The sequence below is a fragment of the Artemia sp. Qi Xiang Cuo genome, chromosome 9 (genome assembly GCF_049724085.1).
Source record: "Artemia sp. Qi Xiang Cuo chromosome 9, ASM4972408v1, whole genome shotgun sequence".
NCBI classification, from domain to species: domain Eukaryota; kingdom Metazoa; phylum Arthropoda; class Branchiopoda; order Anostraca; family Artemiidae; genus Artemia; species Artemia sp. Qi Xiang Cuo.
In genome coordinates this window covers 64,542,686-64,561,735 of record NC_142802.1, presented here as the reverse complement: position 1 = coordinate 64,561,735, position 19,050 = coordinate 64,542,686, and the positions used below count along the sequence as shown (strand labels likewise).

At 35.0% G+C, this 19,050-nt stretch overlaps 1 protein-coding gene across 1 annotated transcript in view; it reads right to left on the bottom strand.

Moving 5' to 3' along the window:
- LOC148948934 (potassium voltage-gated channel protein Shaw-like) overlaps positions 1-19,050 on the bottom strand; it is a 198,779-nt gene that overhangs the window by 160,343 nt on the left and 19,386 nt on the right. Inside the window, exon 3 of the mRNA XM_089094140.1 lies at positions 11,426-11,558. Coding sequence (XP_088950266.1) covers positions 11,426-11,558 — 133 coding nt within the window. The remainder of the gene's footprint in view (positions 1-11,425; positions 11,559-19,050) is intronic.

Here is a 19,050-nt window from a genome sequence, read left to right as displayed (position 1 = left end):
ATATATTCTAAACGTGGATGTTCCTATTTCTGAAAACTAAAACAGAGCTTTATTAAGAAAAATCAAAAATTATTAATAACATTATATGTATTTTAAACGTGGATGTTTTTATTTCTGAAAACTAAAACCCAACTTTATCAAAAAATCAAATATTATTAATAGAACCAGATGTATTTTAAACGTGAATTTTTTTATTTCTGAAAATTAAAACCCAACTTCTTTGGAAAATTAAATATTATTAATAAAATCTGATATATTCCAAACATGGATGTTCCTATTTCTGAAAAATAAAACCCAGCTTTATTAAGAAAAATCAAATATTATTAATAAAATCATATATATTTTAAACACGGATATATTTATTTCTGAAACCTAAAACCTAACTTAATTAATATATCAGATATTGTTAATAAAATCAAATGTATTTCAAACGTGAATGTTCCTGTTTCTGAAAACTAAAACCTAACTTTATTAATATATCAAATATTGTTAATAAAATCAAATGTATTTCAAACGTGGATGTTCTTTTTTCTGAAAACTAAAACCCAAATTTAGTAAAAAATTAAATATTATTAATAGAATCAGATGTATTTTAACGTGTCTTTTCTTATTTCTGAAAACTAAAACCCATCTTCATTAGAAAATCAAATATTATTAATGAAATCAGATATATTTTAAACGTGGACGTTCTTATTACCGAAAACTAAAACCCAGCTTTATTAAAAACTCAAATATTATTAATAAAATAAGATGTATTTTAGACGTGGATTTTCTTATTTCCGAAAACTAAAAACCAACTTTATGAAAAAAATAAATATTACTATTAAAATCAGGTGTATTTTAAACGTGGATATTCTTATTTCTGAGAACTAAAACCCAACTTCTTTGAAAAATCGTATATTATTAATGAGATTAGATATATTTTAAACGTGGATTTTCCTATTTTTGAAAACTAAAAACCAACCTTATTAAGAAAAATCAAATATTATAAATAAAATTAGATGTATTTTAAAACATGCATGTTTTTATTTCTGAAAACTAAAACCCAACTTTATTAATAAATCAAAGATTATTGGTAAAATCAACTGTATTTCAAACGTGGATATTCTTATTTCTGAAAACTAAAACCCAACTTTATTTTAAAAAAATTAAATATTATTAATAAAATCAGATGTATTTTTAACGTGGATGTTCCTATTTTCGAAAACCAGAACCGAAACTTTATTTAAAAAATCAAATATTAATAAGAAAATTGGATGTATTTTAAACGTGGATGTTCTTATTTCTGAAAACTAAAACCCAACTTTATTAAAAAATCAAATATTATCAATAGAAACAGATGTATTTTTAACGTAGATGTTCCTGTTTCTGAAAACTAAAATTCTCTCTGCCTGTGTGTCAGGACGGGTGTTTGCGAAAAAAGATTTTGAGAAAAAAATCAGCTCATCTCTCTCAGACTTTGGTAAAAGTTCTGTTAAAGTATTCTTTTTTTAATATATCCCCTATGAGCCTGCTAGTAGTATCTTTATCTCTGAAAATTCCTTTTCTTACATCTCCGACTTTTTAATACATATTCTAAACGTTTGACGTCCTAGAATACCCTAAAAAAATGATCATCTAGCAAAGTAATGTATAACATATTTTTAATGAAATAATGACCTGTAGAATATTAATAAAAAAATATGTTTCATACATTATGATACACTATTAACATCATTGAACAACTTTTGACATTTTGAATCTGTTCCATAAAATAATTCATCATGTTCTCTCTTGATCCTATAGTTATTCTCTTCTCTTAGTTCATAACCATTAGAATAATCATTAATTCATTTTGAGTCATACACAATTTTTACTGGGGTGTCACCTACAGGTTCAATCTGCATTTCATCTTTGGTACTATTGGGTTCATTGACTTTATGATCAATAGTAGTAAAAACGTTCACTTGCGCTTCATTTTTCATCAATTCATTTTTATATTAATTGATGATATTGTATGCCAATACCCTTTTTATTTTGCTATCGATTTCACTGTCTATTCTCACATTGTGTTTACACAGGTAACAGTTCTGGCACGTAGACATGATATGATTTATTACATTAGTGCAGCAGTTGGCTTTTCTTTTCCCCTTCGCATTCATTGGAATACTAATACCAGAACGAGGGGAATAAGATGTATCAGTAGGTAATGCGTTACTAGAACCATGAGGAAGAAGATGCCCTTCTTCATGAACTATTATTTTTATGTTGGCGTTCTCTTTGAGCACTATAATCTCTGGTATTGACACTCTTGCATATCCACCATTTGTAAAATGGAAATTCTTGGGTACTCCAAAGAAATCTAAACTCTCACTGTCATGACAACGCACGCATACATTTCCAATAGTGCTACCACTTGTACTTGTTTCATAGTTCAAACACTTCTCCTTTTCAGCATTCAAAACAACAATGATTTTATTATGTGTACACAGTTTCCTCGAATCATTCATTTTCATTTTTAAACAAAAATGTGATGCAGATGTCAATCCCTCCAATGTAGAAAAATTCCTGATTTAATACATGCAATAAAGTAGGTAGTGTTGATAACCGGGCATGGAGTATCACTGGGAAAGCCGCGTCGTGTTTATGAGCAAACCAAGAGAACGATTGGTACAGCCCCAAGCCTATTTCATGTTATTTTAAGAAACGTAGAATAAAGTTGAAAAAACACATGTTTAAAAACAAATAATAAAAAAAAAGTAAAAAGCCTTAAAAAAAAATGGGGAGATGGGTCCAAAAAGTTGGAGGGAGGGGGCCCCTTGGAGGTTGGGGATAGGGGAGCCTTGGAGGTTGAGGTCCTTGGAGGTTAGGTTCATTGATGAATGCGGTCATTTATGTTTCAAACCTATAATCATCTCACTAGTTGATTTCTAAGGATTTATATGGATTGTTCTGAATTTCTTTATTAAAATCCTTTTCTTGTCATTTACCTATCTATGAGTATCAACTTTTTAGTATACTATAATGTCAAAAGTTGAATAATTTCCAAATCCAAAAAAATTCATTCCCAAAAAAGTGCTACTACAAACATTATTTTTCTAATAGTAAAAGTCACGACATTTCTATATCATTCTCATTTTGAATTTGAAAAATATTAAATGTGGTTTGTTTATGTTTTAAGTATGTTTTATGTCACTCTAAGACATGTAAAAAAAAGTTGAAAAAATAGCATATTAAAAAAATAATAATGAAAAAAGTAAAAAAATGGGGGGAGGGGCCCAAAAAGTTGGGGGAGGGGGCCTCTTGGAGGTTGGGTATAGGGGACCTTTGGAGATTGAGGTCCATGGTGGTTAGGGTCATTGGTGCTTACGATCCTTGATGGTTCATACTCATAATCGTCTCACTACTTGATTTTTAAGGATTTCTAAAGATTGTTCCGAATTTCTTTATTAAAATTCTTTTCTTGACATATACATCTCTATTAGTATCAACGTTTTAGTATACTACAGTGTTAGAGCATATTTTACATTGACAACACTGTTCAAATGGTACTTGTGTATTATACAGAAAGCATCCGAGAATTAAAGCTAGGTCAAGTCACAATGTCATCTTGTCATCGTTAATCGTTTCCATAGATTGATGCTTAGGATGTTATTCCAAATTTATAATGAATTGCCTATGAGTTAGCAACCTCTTCGGGCTTACATTAACTGGTACCCAGTTTAACCCTTTTTTACCACCTTCATACGATTCAATTAAAAACATTATCTACCTCTGTTTAATCCCTATTATTCAATCCCCAATTAGGGATCATTCAGTGCAGAGTTACACAAATGGAATACCTTTTTGCAAATAGAGTTATTTTTTGGCAAATGATTCAACTTTCTATCATTATTAGATTACGCTAATAATGTAAACAACAGTGGTCGAAAAGCAGTTTAACCCTTTTTAGCACCTTTATACAATCCAATTAAAAATGTTATCTACCTCTGTTTCACCCCTATTATTCAATCACCAATTAAGATTATTCAGTGCAGAGTTACACATATGTAATAACTTTTCGCAAATAGAGTTATTTTTTGGCAAAAGATTCAACTTTTTATCATTATTAGATACCGCTAATAATGTAATCGACACTGGACGAAAAGCAGTTTAACCCTTTTTAACCCCTTCATACAATCCAATGTAAAATGCTATCTACCTCTGTTACTACTACTACTACTAACAACTCACCGCAGCACCTAGCCGCCTGAGGCCAACACAGCTAATTACACTGCTCCTCCATCCCAATCTATTCAAAGCCTCCCTTTTTACGCCCACCCATGAAGTTCCCATTTCCTTTAAATCTTTCTTTATGACGTCCTCCCACTCCAGACAGGGACGACCTGCTTTCCGTTTAGTCATAGACGGTCGACCAAAAAGAACAATCTTCTGAAATCTGTCATCCTTCATCCGCACAACGTGCCCTAGCCACCTCAACCTTTCTTTCATTATAGCCCTAGAGAGCGGTAGTGAACCACATTTTTCGTATAGCCTATTGTTTGAAATACGGTCAGTCAGCCCGGATACCCAGAATAATCCTTAAGCAATTTCTCTGGAAAACATCTAGCAAATCTTCATCCGATTTTCGGAGCGTCCATGCTTCAGAGCCGTATTTGACCACTGTCATCACTTTAGCTTCTAATATTCAAATCTTGGTTTGCAGGCTTTTCTTCCTATTTTTCTAAACTTTTTTAACTGTGAAAAAACACCTTGAGCCTTGGCTATTCTACTTTCGACGTCTTCACTGCTCCAACCATCTTTACTAATAATACTAACAAGGTAAGTGAAGCTGTCCACCTGATCAATCTTTTTATTACCCAGTTTCACCTTTTCATCTTCACTTATTCCTAGCCTTAGTAATGTAGTCTTCTTAACATTAATTTTTAAAACCTATTCGACCACCCTGAACTCGCAAAACCTCTAAAAGTTCCTTCATTTTGCCAACACTCCAAATCTAGGATGCTTAAATCATCAGCATAACCTAACTCCAGGAGAGTTTTTCCTCCCCATTTTATTCCGTGGTCTCCCATTGCCTTTGCCGTGCTCCTTAAGACAAACTCCATCAAAATAATCCATATAAAGGGGGATAGCACACACACCTGATTAACTCCTGATTTAATCCGAAACCAGCTGCTAACCTAATTTCCTACCTTAACCGCTGCAATGTCATTCTCGTACACAGCACTTATCACTTTGATTTATTTGTCCGGCATACCATACAAGGATAAAAACCTTTGCTAAAACTCTTTTATCAACAGAATCGAACGCTTGCTCACAATCTATAAAACTGAGGATCAAAGGTGTTTGAAAAGTCAGGCACTTCTCAACTATTAACCTAAGAGTGAAAATTTGGTCGACACATCCTCTACCTTTTCTAAAACCGCACTGTTCTTCTCTTAAAACTTTGTCTACGGCATCTCTCAGTCTAAAACGTATCATATTAATAAGTAATTTACTAGCTAAAGAGACCACACTAATCCCTCGATAATTACCACACTCATTTTTATCACCTTTTTTATAAAGTGGCTTAATTAAAGTTTTCCTAACATCGTTAGGTATTTCCCCTTTTTCAAAAATCATATTTATAATCTTCAGTAACTTAGTTCTAACCTCAAAGCCACCTTCTTTAAGAAACCAATTTACCACCCTATCAGCACCTAGGGTCTTACTATTTTTTATCCTTTTAGTACTGTCGCTAATTCCTCCTCACAAATAAATCTTCCTTCAAATCCAAGGTGTCACAAACTTTTTCATTTTCCTCTATATCGCTTCCTTCAACTCTATCTCGGTTAAGCAAATTCTTAAAATATTCGGCCCATCTCTCTTTAGTTTTTTCCTTATCGCTAATGGCGGTCCCATTCCTATCTTTAACTGGGCCAAGTCCACATTGACTACTACCTCTCAATTTGTTAACATGCCAGTACAATATTTTACTATTATGCCGTCTAGCTGCATCTTCCAGATCCTTAGCAATTTTATCTATTGCCTTTACTTCACACCTCCTTGGTTCATATTTTAATACTTTTTCACTTTCTTTACATTCCTATTGTTTTCATATGGTCTATCACTAAGGTAATTATGGTAGAAGTTTTTTCTATTTTTCATAAAACATAAAGGTTGTTTGCTAGAATGCAGACCTGTAATCCAGGCCTTCTTCCCTAAGAAACCTTCAGCAACTTCACAAAGTGTTTTCTAAAATTATTCCAACCACCTTTGACATTATCAAATTTTAAACTCTCAAGTTAAGTATTCAACTCTTCCTGGAAAGTTTCTCTCAAATACTTATCCTGGAGTCTACCAACATCATAACTTCCCGGGAGGTAGTTACCCTTACGATATTTCAGCTTTAAATTAACCCTTGACACTACTAGATGGTGATCTTTCACCCCTATTATTCAATCACCAATTAAGATCATTCAGTGCAGAGTTACACAAATGGATTACCTTTTCGTATATAGTTAGTTTTACGCAAATGGTACAATTTTTTCATATCTAACACCATATGCTATCAATTCTGGACAAGATGCAAGGTACCTTCAGACTAGAGGTTATTAGTGTTTGACAATTTTTGACTCATGAAACATGCTCGGCTTGGCTGTATCTTTAGTAAAAACATTATTTATACGAAAAAACATGATTATCTAACCCTACGACGAAAACCAATATTTTTTTACAGAAGGCTCAATAAACCTTTGAATACGCAATTTGACGATCTCAAGTTTTGGTTATTGAACCTAAAAAGACATGTCTGTCAAGTCTTGTACCCTCTGTATCAAATGGTGCATGTCCGTGGTAAGGCATATACCGTTGAAACTGCACACATAATCATGCCTCAGGCTTGTAGGTGTGAAAGTACTAGATAGCTTTGGCCCAGAAAATAGGTGTTGCCTCAGAAACCAGTCTTGTTACATTACACAATCTCGTCCCTGAATATCTAGTTCCAAATATAACATGTACGATCACTTTATAGGTCTATAATATAGAGGGTTTGATCGTTTTGTACAATCTTGTCCTGGGTTGCGTACATACACACTACTTCTAAACACTCTCAAATCTTAAATGAGTCCCAAGAACCTTCAAATTAAATGCGAATGAGACTCCTCAAAAATTTCTGGGGTAACTTTTTCAAGTGGTCCGAGGAAAGAAAATTAGACGTTGAAGCCCTATGGCTCTCGGGCTGAGCTATTAAGCTGCCTATGATATTATCCACAATCTCTCCTCTCTAAAAACGAGATATTCAGGCACCCAAGGCGTATCCTGGGGGTCAGGCGATCTGTCTCCCTATAAAACGTTTGTCCAAATCCTAAAAACGTAAACAAAAAAGCTTATAAATCAATGTTTGGTGCGATACCCCCCCCCCAAAAGAAAAATCATCCCCTTATAAAATCTTGGATATTGCCCTATAGGCACCTACGAAACTTCAAAACCAATTTTGATATTAAATGCTCCATTTCTTGACTATTTACGTGAGTGCGAGAAAAGAGGATATTAAGCATTTCGAAAAACAAATATAAAACAAATATTTCGTGGTAAAAAACTGTAGGTAAAGAGCGATGCGGCTCAATAGTAACCGAAACTCTTAAAACCGGATTTTTGATACCAATTGATATATCAAAAGAAACAGCTTCTTATGTTGATTTCAAATATATAAGTTTCACCAAGTTTAGTGTTACTCATAAAAGTCTACGAGCCTGAGAATTTTTGCCTGATTTCCGAAAAGGGGGGAGTATCCCATAAAAGTCATAGAATCTTAATGAAAATCACACCATCAGCTTCTGCGTATCAGAAAACCCTACTTAATAGATTCAAAGCTCCTATTTGTAAAAATGTGGAATTTTGTATTTTTTGCCAGAAGAATGATCACGGATACATGTTTATTTGTTTGTTTGTTTGTTGTTGTGTTTTTATTTGTTGGTTCCACGGGCGATCATTTTGACCAAGTGGTTCTAGCGCATCGGGAGAGGGCTCTTTCGAATGGTGATTAAAAGTTCTAGTGCCCTTTTTAAGTGACCAAAAAGATCGGAGGGCAACTAGGCCCCTTCCCACTCCCCCTTTTTTCAAAAAGTCATCCAATCGGAATTTTGCGATAGCCATTTTTTTAAGCATAGTTGGAAGTTCCAATAAATATGACTTTGCAGATAACATGACCCCTCAAATTTCCTGAGAAAAGGTCTTTAATCTATAACATTTGCCCATTGTTTACATATAGTATTTGTTATGCATACATTTGCATACATTTCAGTATGAATTATGCATAAATGGAAGTGTTTATACATTTTCTTCAAGTATGAATTTTCTGCTGGAAGTATTTTAAACGGAAAAAATTTCCATGGAGAGGAAAGTTTCCAGGGGGTGAACTTTTCAGGGAAAATTTTACACTGGGAGAATTTGCCGGAATTCCTATACGAAATTCTTTTTTTGGTCTTGCTCTTTTTCGCCGACTCAATAAAAACGTTCAGAAATTCAATAAAAAAAAGTATCTCAACTGAAAGTAAGGAGCAACATTAAAACTTAAAAAGACCTGACATTATAACGTATTTGAGGGGGCTGCCACCTCCTCAACACCTCGCTCTTTATGCTAAAGTTTAAATTTTTACCCAATTTCTTAAGAACAACTCCTGAAACACAAGGGTCGTTTAATTAGAATAATAAAAACCTTTTTAAAAGAACAAAAAGACTTTAGAGTGAAGAGCGAGGTCTTAAGGAAGGTGCAACCCCCCTCATGTACCTAATAATTTTTGTTCATTTTATGTTTTAATGTTGCTCCTTACTGTCGGTTGAAAAACTTGTGTTTTTTTAAATTTATCGATAGGCTGAGAAAGTATAAAAGGTTAGCTTGAGTCAAGATAAGATGCATTTCTAGAGAGCTAGCCAAACAGAGTAAGAGAAAAGAAATTGAAGCGGTCGATAGAACATCTGTATTTCAACTAGATGTGATGTAATTGTAAATTTTACAAAATGTCTCAAATAACACTTTAAAGATTACCAAATTCAACCTGAAGGCAGCCAAATTTTAGACTAGTGTAACGAACATTTCTTAACTATTTCCAAGTTTAAATTAGATATCTTATAAATAGGGGATAGCTAAGCCTTACTCATTTCTAAGGAAAGTAAAGAGGCTTAATTTTGCAGTGGAATGTAATCAAAGCAAGTGATAATCGTTCAGGCTTGCATGAATATTCAGTTTTTCCGAAATGAAGAAAGCGTAAGAGCTTGGTGCGATAATCTTGGAAGATTGCCCAAGAATTTAATAATTGAGAGATTTCAGATTTAACAAAGACTATTTTCCATTTGATCTATATTCATTCACAGCAAAACTTGTTCATTTAGATTTGAGAATACTTAGACAAAAATACATTATGAGGAATTTTCTTCTGTAAAGTGAAATAGCTAGATTTTTCATAGGAATTCTATAAAAACACCTGAAAACCATCGGACAATCAGCAGTGCTACAAATCTTGAAATAAAAAGTATCTGAAAAGGGTATGTGATAGATCAGTTTAAGGTTCACTTATCGCCTTCATTCCGCAATGTTAAGATTATTCCAAGAGTGCTGACAAGCAGAAGTCTTTTGACTAGTATTTTTTTTTATGTTTTCCAAAAAGCAGTTTTTCCAAGAAAAGTAAAGAGCTAGATTAAAATCTTTAATCGAGCAGAAATCAAATAAAAAAAGGTGAAGAATGTGGTACTGGACTTAACACTCCCTACCGGTTGTTTGGATTTATGTTTCATAGCCCACCAGCCAGGAAGTGCAATTGGGGGCTAAGGACCAGCCATCCTCTGCTTTTACACACCGTTCCTGTTTACCTTGCCCGAATTTCTCCAGGTACCCATTTAGATCAGAGTTGACAAAGTGGAGCTTACAGAGTCGTGCCACTGACCTGTCGTTCCAAACAAAATAACCAGCAAAATCAGGACTCGAACATCTGTCCTCGCGGACAAAGTTTTCAAGTCTAGTATACCACCCACTCGGCTAGGACAAAAAAGAAAGTAAAGAGCTTAAAACGAAGAGAAATTAAACAAAAATAAAATTAAATTATCAATTGAAACCTAAAATAACAGACATAACTATGGATGAATGGCCGAAATCAAACACGGGCCACATTTAAAACAAATAAATTTAACAAAAACTAAGTTTTCCCGAGGGAAGTAAAGAGCGAAGTTGAAACTAAAAACGGAAAAAATTATTACTTCACAGCCTGTTTAATACATATCAATAAAAATAGTAGAAATAAACCAAATAATTATGTTTCCCCTATGCTTTTAGGATTACATAAAACTAGTGCTTTAATGAAAACACAAAAGTCAAGTATAAAAAACAGGATAATTCACTTTGGATTCCAAAAATTCGGCCATTTACAAGAATTGTTTAATTTTTCTTTACCTTTTTTGGTCGGCAGCTTCTGAGCACTTAAAAGAAATGGCTGTTATTTGCGGAAGGGACAAAAAAGATAAAATTTAACCAAAGAAGCCGGTTTAGTTACATAAACACCAATACGTGAAAATCTGATTGAAAGAAGTGTAAGAAATTCATTAAAATTGATTATTCATATCCAAATTTCAATACCAGGACCTTGATTTTTAATCATTCACATATTATGTGAAAACTTCACTTAACATTCATATGATATGGTCCTTGACTCCATGCTAGGCACAATGGATACAGGGCAGCTGGAGTTTTAAGTTTTGAGGAGGGATTTCAAGAATGTGTCGACAAAATCGTCCAGTAATGTCGACAAATGCGGACACATAAGCTAAATTTCCTAGGTATATAGGTAGATTTTTGCAAGGTGTTGGCACACGGCGGTGACATATTGGAACCTCCCCCCTATCTACCCACCTTATAACACCCCCTTTCCCCCTTAGCTGCGCCCCGGGTTGGATATCATGGTTTTAACCGATTGAATCTTGGATCTTTCCCCCCACGCAAGTGAACATTCATTAAACAGAAACCGTATGGCTTATTTTATTCTTATTGGTTGTTTTCGTAGAAGATGAACTTCCTTGAAGTCACCATACATTTAGAACATTGCTGCAACAGGTATGTATTGACAAGTATCGACAACAAATATACTTTGACTCATTTCTGCTGCTGTCTCCACCATGGTCAGACTTAGCTGGTCGCTTCACCCCCAATGACTGAACAAGCAAAATTTCCTGAGGAAATTCTGGTACTATCTTGTGGACAAGTTGCGCTTCAAAAAAAAAGAAAAAAAAAAGAATCATATATCAGCCAATAGTCGATATTTCTTTCCCGATATCCGATAATGACACTGACCCTCATATTGGGGCGATAATATCTGTCAACCAATATATCGGTTGGGCTCTAGTAAGAAACCTTCCAGGGTTTTCACCAAGACCAGGGTTTCCAAGATTATTGTATTGATTACAAAGTACAACATACCTGAGTATCTCTATGAATTGTGTATGTCATCCAACAGCAAGGTTCCACCTGATTCGAGTCTAAACCCCAAAACTCGAGCTCTTCTTCGAACAATGGTCCACAAACGTTTGTTGGATAGTGTAGCTTTCCTGTCCTGGAATTAATACAAGTTCCACTTTTAATTATTTTCCCCTGCCATATATGAATATTCTAGAATAGTTTCTACATTCTATTTTTCTGTAAAATCATCTTATGAACAAAGAAAATTTGACCTGGGACTGATAAAAAAGACTCCCTTCTCCATTAGTAGTTAAATATGAACAATTTTTCTTAACTAGACCCCCTCCCTCAACTCGCTTAAAAAAACAGATCTCTACAAACAATGGGATGTAATTTCTAGTTGGTGTAAATTTCTCATCTTAAAATAAAGCCGAATTCAGCTTTACTAGACCCTCTAGTTTCCTTAAACTAGAACGCCTCCTTCAACTCGCTTAGGAAAAATAGTTCTCTTCCAGCATTTGTATGTAATCTCTAGTTCGTGTAAATTTGCCATCCTAAAATTAAGCCAAAATCATCTTAAAAAATTATCCAACTAATGATTTTATATGATTGAAATTTGATGGTATTTTTTCAGAGAATTTTGGTTTCACTCATATTTCATACAACTTATCTCAAGTTTTCAAGGTTAAGTGAATGTGCTTTCTAAATTTATCTGTTTTTATTGAGCTTTGAAGATGAAGCAGAAGCACATTCTATATAACCTATTGTTGTTTTTGTTAGTTTTTCAATGTAAGGGTTACCTCCCGTGCACTGCTTGCCCAGCATTATTTTTCTTGTCCAGTTCTTCCTTTTCTAGTTTGATTGTTTTGATTTTCTTATAAATTTACTTTTTTATTCATGTGTAAGAAGTTAGCTCTTCTGTTCTATCGTTCTAAAGTTCTTACTTAAATTATTATGTCGGTACCACATTGTATTGCATTAAGCTGAGTAAATAATTCATTCCCTCTGTTTTTGCCCTATTCTCTCTTTCCGTCTAATTTTTGCTCTCTCTCTGCTTCTCATGCTTATTCCCTCCTTCGGTTTTCATCACTCCTTCTGTCATTTATTTTTATAAAATATGGATGTTGGTAAAATTGCTTTCTTGTTGATTATGATCTTTTCATTGGTGAACAACTATAAAGGCAGCATTAGTGTTTAGGCTTAGGATATAAAAAAGAATTGATGCCATTCCCAGTTTTCCCATCGAATGAGGCATCTCAATTTAATGTTTCGAATTATTTCTTAAAATGATACTAAACATGGTCAATTTTTTTCAGTTATTATTATTATTGTTGAATAGGGCAAATTTGGAAAGTGCTGATGTGTGTGTCTCTAGGTGTGTGAATGTGTGTTTGTATGTATTTATGTGGGTGTTTGCGTGTGGGTGTGTGTATCTGAATGCGTGTCTCTGTACGCTCGGTGTGTAGTTGTATGAATGCATGCCTAGCCACATCAGTGTCAAATACATATTTTCCAAGTTCAACAGACATGTTAGGTAAAGTGTTCTATCGAAAGATATGAGTTATAACAACAGTAGAATGCCCCTTATGGATTTGCTTAATGCCCTAGGAATCACAGTGCTATTTGCTTGATGCTCTACACCTTTTAAAAGAGAGTGAGTAGCCCCTCGAATCTAGGTAATACTTCTATGGAAGCTCTACACCTTTTCAAAGAGAGTGAGTAGCCCCTCACACCTATGTTATATTTCTATAGCTTTATGTTCCTTAGCATGCATCAATTGATATGGAGGGTAAAAGACTTGGCAGAGATATTTTTTTAAGTTCAATAACCCAAAACTAGAGATTGTCAAATTGCGTATTCAAAGGATGGTCTCATTCTAGAAATACTGGTTTACAGCTGGAGGCCTTATAATCATGTTTTTTCGATATAAATTAAGATGCATTTTTTTCTTTCTGTATCAGTTGATTAATAGAACTTGTAATAAGCCTATTACAATCAAACTTATTCGTTCTAGTGGAGAACAAAAGAATTATGATGGTAAGTAAATACACATTATTCTTGAATTATCATAACAACATAATCCTTTTTTCCCTATAGTTACCAATTAACTATCTATCACCCGGGTTTCGCACAGAAAGCGAACTCCTGTAATTACATGACGCAAACCCTCGAAGTAAACGATCAAAATTGCATAACTACGATAAATTTTAAATGCTCTATAACAGCTGTTTAGATATATCGACTGAAAGGGTACATAGGCGCTTCTGGTGAAAGTGCATCCATATTTCACTGCAGTCTTAATTAGACAAACTCGATGAAAGGAACATCGCCTACTCAGCTAACAATCAGGGTAATTATTGTAGAGAAAAAAGAAGTCTGGTTATGGCCAATATAATACTGGGAGGGGGAATTAAGTTTTGAGGGGGTGAAAAATGGCACTTATTTAGTAGCTGGTAAACATGTGACTAGGTTTGAAATGCTTCATAAGAAATAGGTTATTGTTAATTATACATCCTTGACAAATATTTTTTTTATTTTATTTTATTGCTATTAGCCAAACGTTTCATTGTATGTGCTATACCAACTATTGAATATTTATCGGGCTTTTTTTTCTGTTCAATTATTTTCAGTGTAATTAATAACATAATAATGGTGAAATATAGAATTGATTAAGCTCTATTTTGGCTACTTTACATTGGGTGAGGGGTAGGCAAGTATTTAGATAATATAATGCTAGAAGGGGGAATAAGTTTTGAGGGAGTGAAAAATCGTACGTATTTAGTACCCGGTAAACATGTTACTTGAAATGCTTCATTAGAAATAGGTTATTGCTAATTCTACCTCCTCGACAGATATTTTTTTTTAAATTTATTTTATTGCTATTAGCCAAACGTTGCGTTGTGTGTCCCACACCAACTAGTGAATATGTATCGGGCTTTTTTCTGCTCAAATATTTTCAGTTAAAATAATATCATAAAAATGGTGAAGTTTTGAATTGACTAAGCTCTATTTTGGCTACTTTATATGGGTGAGGGGTGGGGGCAAGTATTTAGATAAAATAAAGCTAGGAGGGGGAATTAAGTTTTGAGGGAGTGAGAAATAGTACTTATTTAATACCCGGTAAACATGTGACTGGAATAGACTGAAATTGATTTTTGTCAATTAATCAGAGTCCTGAATATCAGGACTCTGATATTCAAACACCAAGTCAAAAGCAACCAAAGCTCGATGGCGAGTCTGGTACCAATGACACGGAAGAATTCAATTTTGAAGCTATTTCAGAGCAAGGTGGCATACCGTCTCCTGATAATTCGGATATGTCGGTATTAGATGATTTATTGGCTATGGTAGACAATATTCAAAATCCTCTAGAATTCCTCTCTTCCCCCTGGATAACAATGGACCCATCGTATAAAACATTGGTCAGCTATTCTGTTGGAAACGTAAGAAAAAATTAAATTTATCTGTGTGTGTGTGTGTGTGTGTGTATGTGTATGTGTGTGTGTGTATGTGTGTGTGTGTGTGTGTGTGTGTGTGTCTGTGTGTGTGTGTGTCTGTGTGTGTGTGTGTGTGTCTGTGTGTGTTTGTGTGTTTGTGTGTGTGTGTGTGTGTGTGTGTGTCTGTGTGTGTGTGTCTGTGTGTGTGTGTGTCTGTGTCGTGTGTGTGTGTGTCGTGTGTGTGTGTGTGTGTGTGTGTGTGTGTGTGTGTGTGTGTGTGTGTGTGTGTGTGTGTGTGTGTGTGTGTGTGTGTGTGTGTGTGTGTGTGTGTGTGTGTGTGTGTGTGTGTGTGTGTGTGTGTGTGTGTGTGTGTGTGTGTGTGTGTGTGTGTGTGTGTGTGTGTGTGTGTGTGTGTGTGTGTGTGTGTGTGTGTGTGTGTGTGTGTGTGTGTGTGTGTGTGTGTGTGTGTGTGTGTGTGTGTGTGTGTGTGTGTGTGTGTGTAGTGTGTGTGTGGTGTGTGTGTGGTGTGTGTGTCTGTGTCTGTGTGTGTTTGGTGTGTGTGTGTTTGTGTGTGCTATTAACAAAATTCGTAATTTATTATGCACTTGTTTTATAAATAATGCTATAAACAAAACTTTTTATTTATTATGAATTTCTTGGATTAATAATAATACGAATACAAATCCAATTAAGAAAAAAAATATTTGTTTGATAAATAATGTGAATACAAATCCAACTAAAAAAAATAGTGTGTTATAATTGTGATAAAATTTTCCTCAAAGAAAAAAAAGTTAATCCATTCAGAGGAAAACTTGGCTGACGGGAGTGTCATTTTAACAGACCCTGTAAATGTTCTTCATACATACATCGACCGAATTTGGGCACTTATTGAGATTCAGATTCAGAATTGGGGTGGTAAGGGGGGGTTGAGGCATCAGTCAATCAAAAAGTTTATTTACAAAAGGGGACATCAGGAGACATTTTTATTTTCATTTTTCAACTGGCAACCAAACTTTTTACCCTGCTCTAAATGAATTTAAGGGTAACTTTTTCAATTGGGTCAATCAATTAATATCAACTTTGGACACATTTAACGAGAGGGGATGCGGGTCCAAAATTTTATACATGGATCTATGGATCTATATATGGATCTAAAGCTCAATAGATTAAAAAAAAACTTTAGTTTAAGGGGAAGGCGGGGTAGTCTACAAATAAAATGCCACCCAGATTTGTCGGCTACAGAGGGGCGGGGGGTTCATGGTTTCGGTTTTGATACGGGGCTGCAATGTTTTAAATATGTATTTTTAGCAGCAGCTCATAAAACATTAAAAAGTAAGTCAACAATAAAAAATCTCGACAGACTTGCACGTAAGGGTGGAAATAATTTCCCTAAAATAACTTTTGATTGTTTAGAGGGAAAGTATCCGGTGTCCTTAAAAGAAATAACTATATTTGAAAAAGCAAACGAAAATCTCGGGTTGGGGATGGTTGTTCTCCAGTACGACACAGAAATTGTAAATGGGGGAAAGAAACCAAATAAAAAGGGGTTTTATATTCAGTTAGGACACCGTTGGTTGATAAGGTTAAAAATTGGGTTTGTATTGTCTATGAGCCCCCCAAAGATATAAATTCCTACGGCAGTTTTTTCCCCGTTACTATAATAAGTAGACTGATATCTCAAGGGAGAAAATATGGAAAATGTCACTATAGCCCCATGTATCTTTCCCCATTTAAAACTGAAAAAATATTTAGGGATAACATGAGATATTATGAAATTCATGGCAATCAAAGAATAGAATTGCCGGCAAGGGACAAAGCTACTTTACTATTCAAAAACTTTTAAAATTCCCTGCTACAGATTGATAAAGTATCTTTGGGTTGTGAATCAAGACTGTTGGAGGTATCGGACCCATCAAGGCCAAATATAGTCAAGGAACACAAACTCGTAACGTGTTCCTATGCGCATGCCCAACACGATTCCAACAATAAAATGCAATTGGAAGAGTTTTTTGTGACTATGGATGAGGAGGGTAGCATGGAAAAATTATTGGTGTATTTAATAAAAACAGCAAATAAATCTATTTCACGATTGCGTCACACCAACTACCCAATGTTATGATCAGATAAGGAGCAACGGGCACTCGAAAAGGGGACAGTTTGTTGGGTTTGTCGGGGTGCTCTTACCACGAAAGATGCTGTTCAGGATCACAATCACCTTATTGACCCCAATTCAACGGGAAAAGGTAACTTTCGGGGGTGGGCTCACAATTCATTTAATTTAAAAATTAAATAGCAGCTCTTTCTTCCGGTTTTTATACATAATTCTAACTATGATCTGAAGTATGTGCTACCAGCAATGGCACATCTTCAAAGAAATGGAGCTGTGGATGATGCATGGGTGATAGACAGCTTTTCCTACAAAATCATCCCTAAATCAGTGGAAAAGTTGCTTGTTTTGGAATTTATGCGAAGATTTGCTAAAGACAATATTGAGTGAGCGAATAAAATTTAATTTTTGGAGTTCTTCAGTTTTTTCCCCAAATCTTTGAGCAAATTAATTTAATTGCGGGAAAAAGATAACAGCTGCGAAACTTTTTCTCTTCTCAAGCAACGATTTCCAAATTATTTATATGGCTTATTGACGGTCAAAAGCATATATCCTTATGATTATTACAGCTCCATGTCGAGATTCGCCGAGGAAACTATTCCCTCGATCGAGTCGTTTTACGACAGTCTACACCATCGTAGGTGTACTCCTGATGAATACAGTTTTCCCAAAAAAGAGTGGGCAGAGGGAGGGTGTAAGAATGGGTTTGAATACTGCAATCTGTATTTGTCAAGTGATGTGCTAACTTTGTTAGACATTATGTGTAAAAATACAAACAAAATATATGAGGAATTTAATCTTGATATAGGATATTATTTTTCATCTCCTCATCTGGTAATGGACTTCATCCTAAAAATTAGCGGGGAGAAAATTGGGCTGATCAATGACATCGATCAGCACCTGTTTATCGAGAGTTCAATGAGGGGTGGATACGTTTTTCATGGGGATCGTATATTGGAAACTGATCCAACTGGAGAGTAGACGGGAACAAAATTGGATGCAGTGTTCCTTCATATGAATTCCCTCTACCCCTTGGCCATGTCTCATTATGTGCTACCCTGCGATGACTATAAATGGCTCAATGACCCTCAAACCTCCAATTTCCCCAACATTGACAGTGTTGAGGCGAATGGGACGGTTGGATTTTTTTTTGAAATTGATGGGGAGATACCAGTTGAGCTTCACGATTCGGTAAAGGATTTTGCTTTTCCATGCATCAATAAACCTGTGTATAGGGACTCTTTGAGTCCCCGCAACATACCTTTGGTTGAGGTGGAGGGATTGTATTGGACACCTTCAAAACACAAACTTATTGCCGACCTCCTGCCGAAGAAAAATATTGTTTTACATCATATGGCTTTAAAATGGATGTGCAACAACGGTTTCAATGTCACAAAGGTTCATAGGTCCCTCCAGTTTAGTCAAAAACCCTATCTAAAAATGTTTGTTGACACTTTTTTCAAGAAACGTTCTGAAGCGAAGACAAAAGTCGAAAAAAAATCTATAGGCTCATTTTAATTTCGGCTTTTTGTAAAATGTCCGAAAGTGTTCGCAATAGCAATTGCTTTGATTTCGCGACCGATCCCAAACAGTGTGCTCGAATTATTGCCGATCCAAATAACACTTCCCTTACTATCATTGGCCCGGACCTGATACTATTTAATAGGAAAAAAAGAAGCATTGTCTTGAATAAAAATATTGCTGCAGGCAGTGCGATCTTCGATGTCTCTAAAAAGCTCATATTGGAATTCTACTACAACGTGGCTAAGGTACAGTGGCAGGAGAAGGGACAAGTAGAGGTCTGCTATAGGGACACAGATCCTCTACTGTTAAAAGTAAAAACTCAAAACCTACTTGATGATTTGGCACACGGTGAAATCATCAGTTCTCGGATGGACTACACCAACTGGAGTGGCGAGGTCTACCCAGAGCTAGTGAAACGTCGGGCGCCAAATCAACTTTTATTTTTAAAATCAGAAACGGCAAGTGACATGATTTCCCTTGGTATGTGTGTAAGCCCGAAGGTGTACTTTATACTGACACACGACGAGGAAATCAAAAAACGTTGCAAAGGAGTACGTACGCGCTATGTGGAAGAGAAT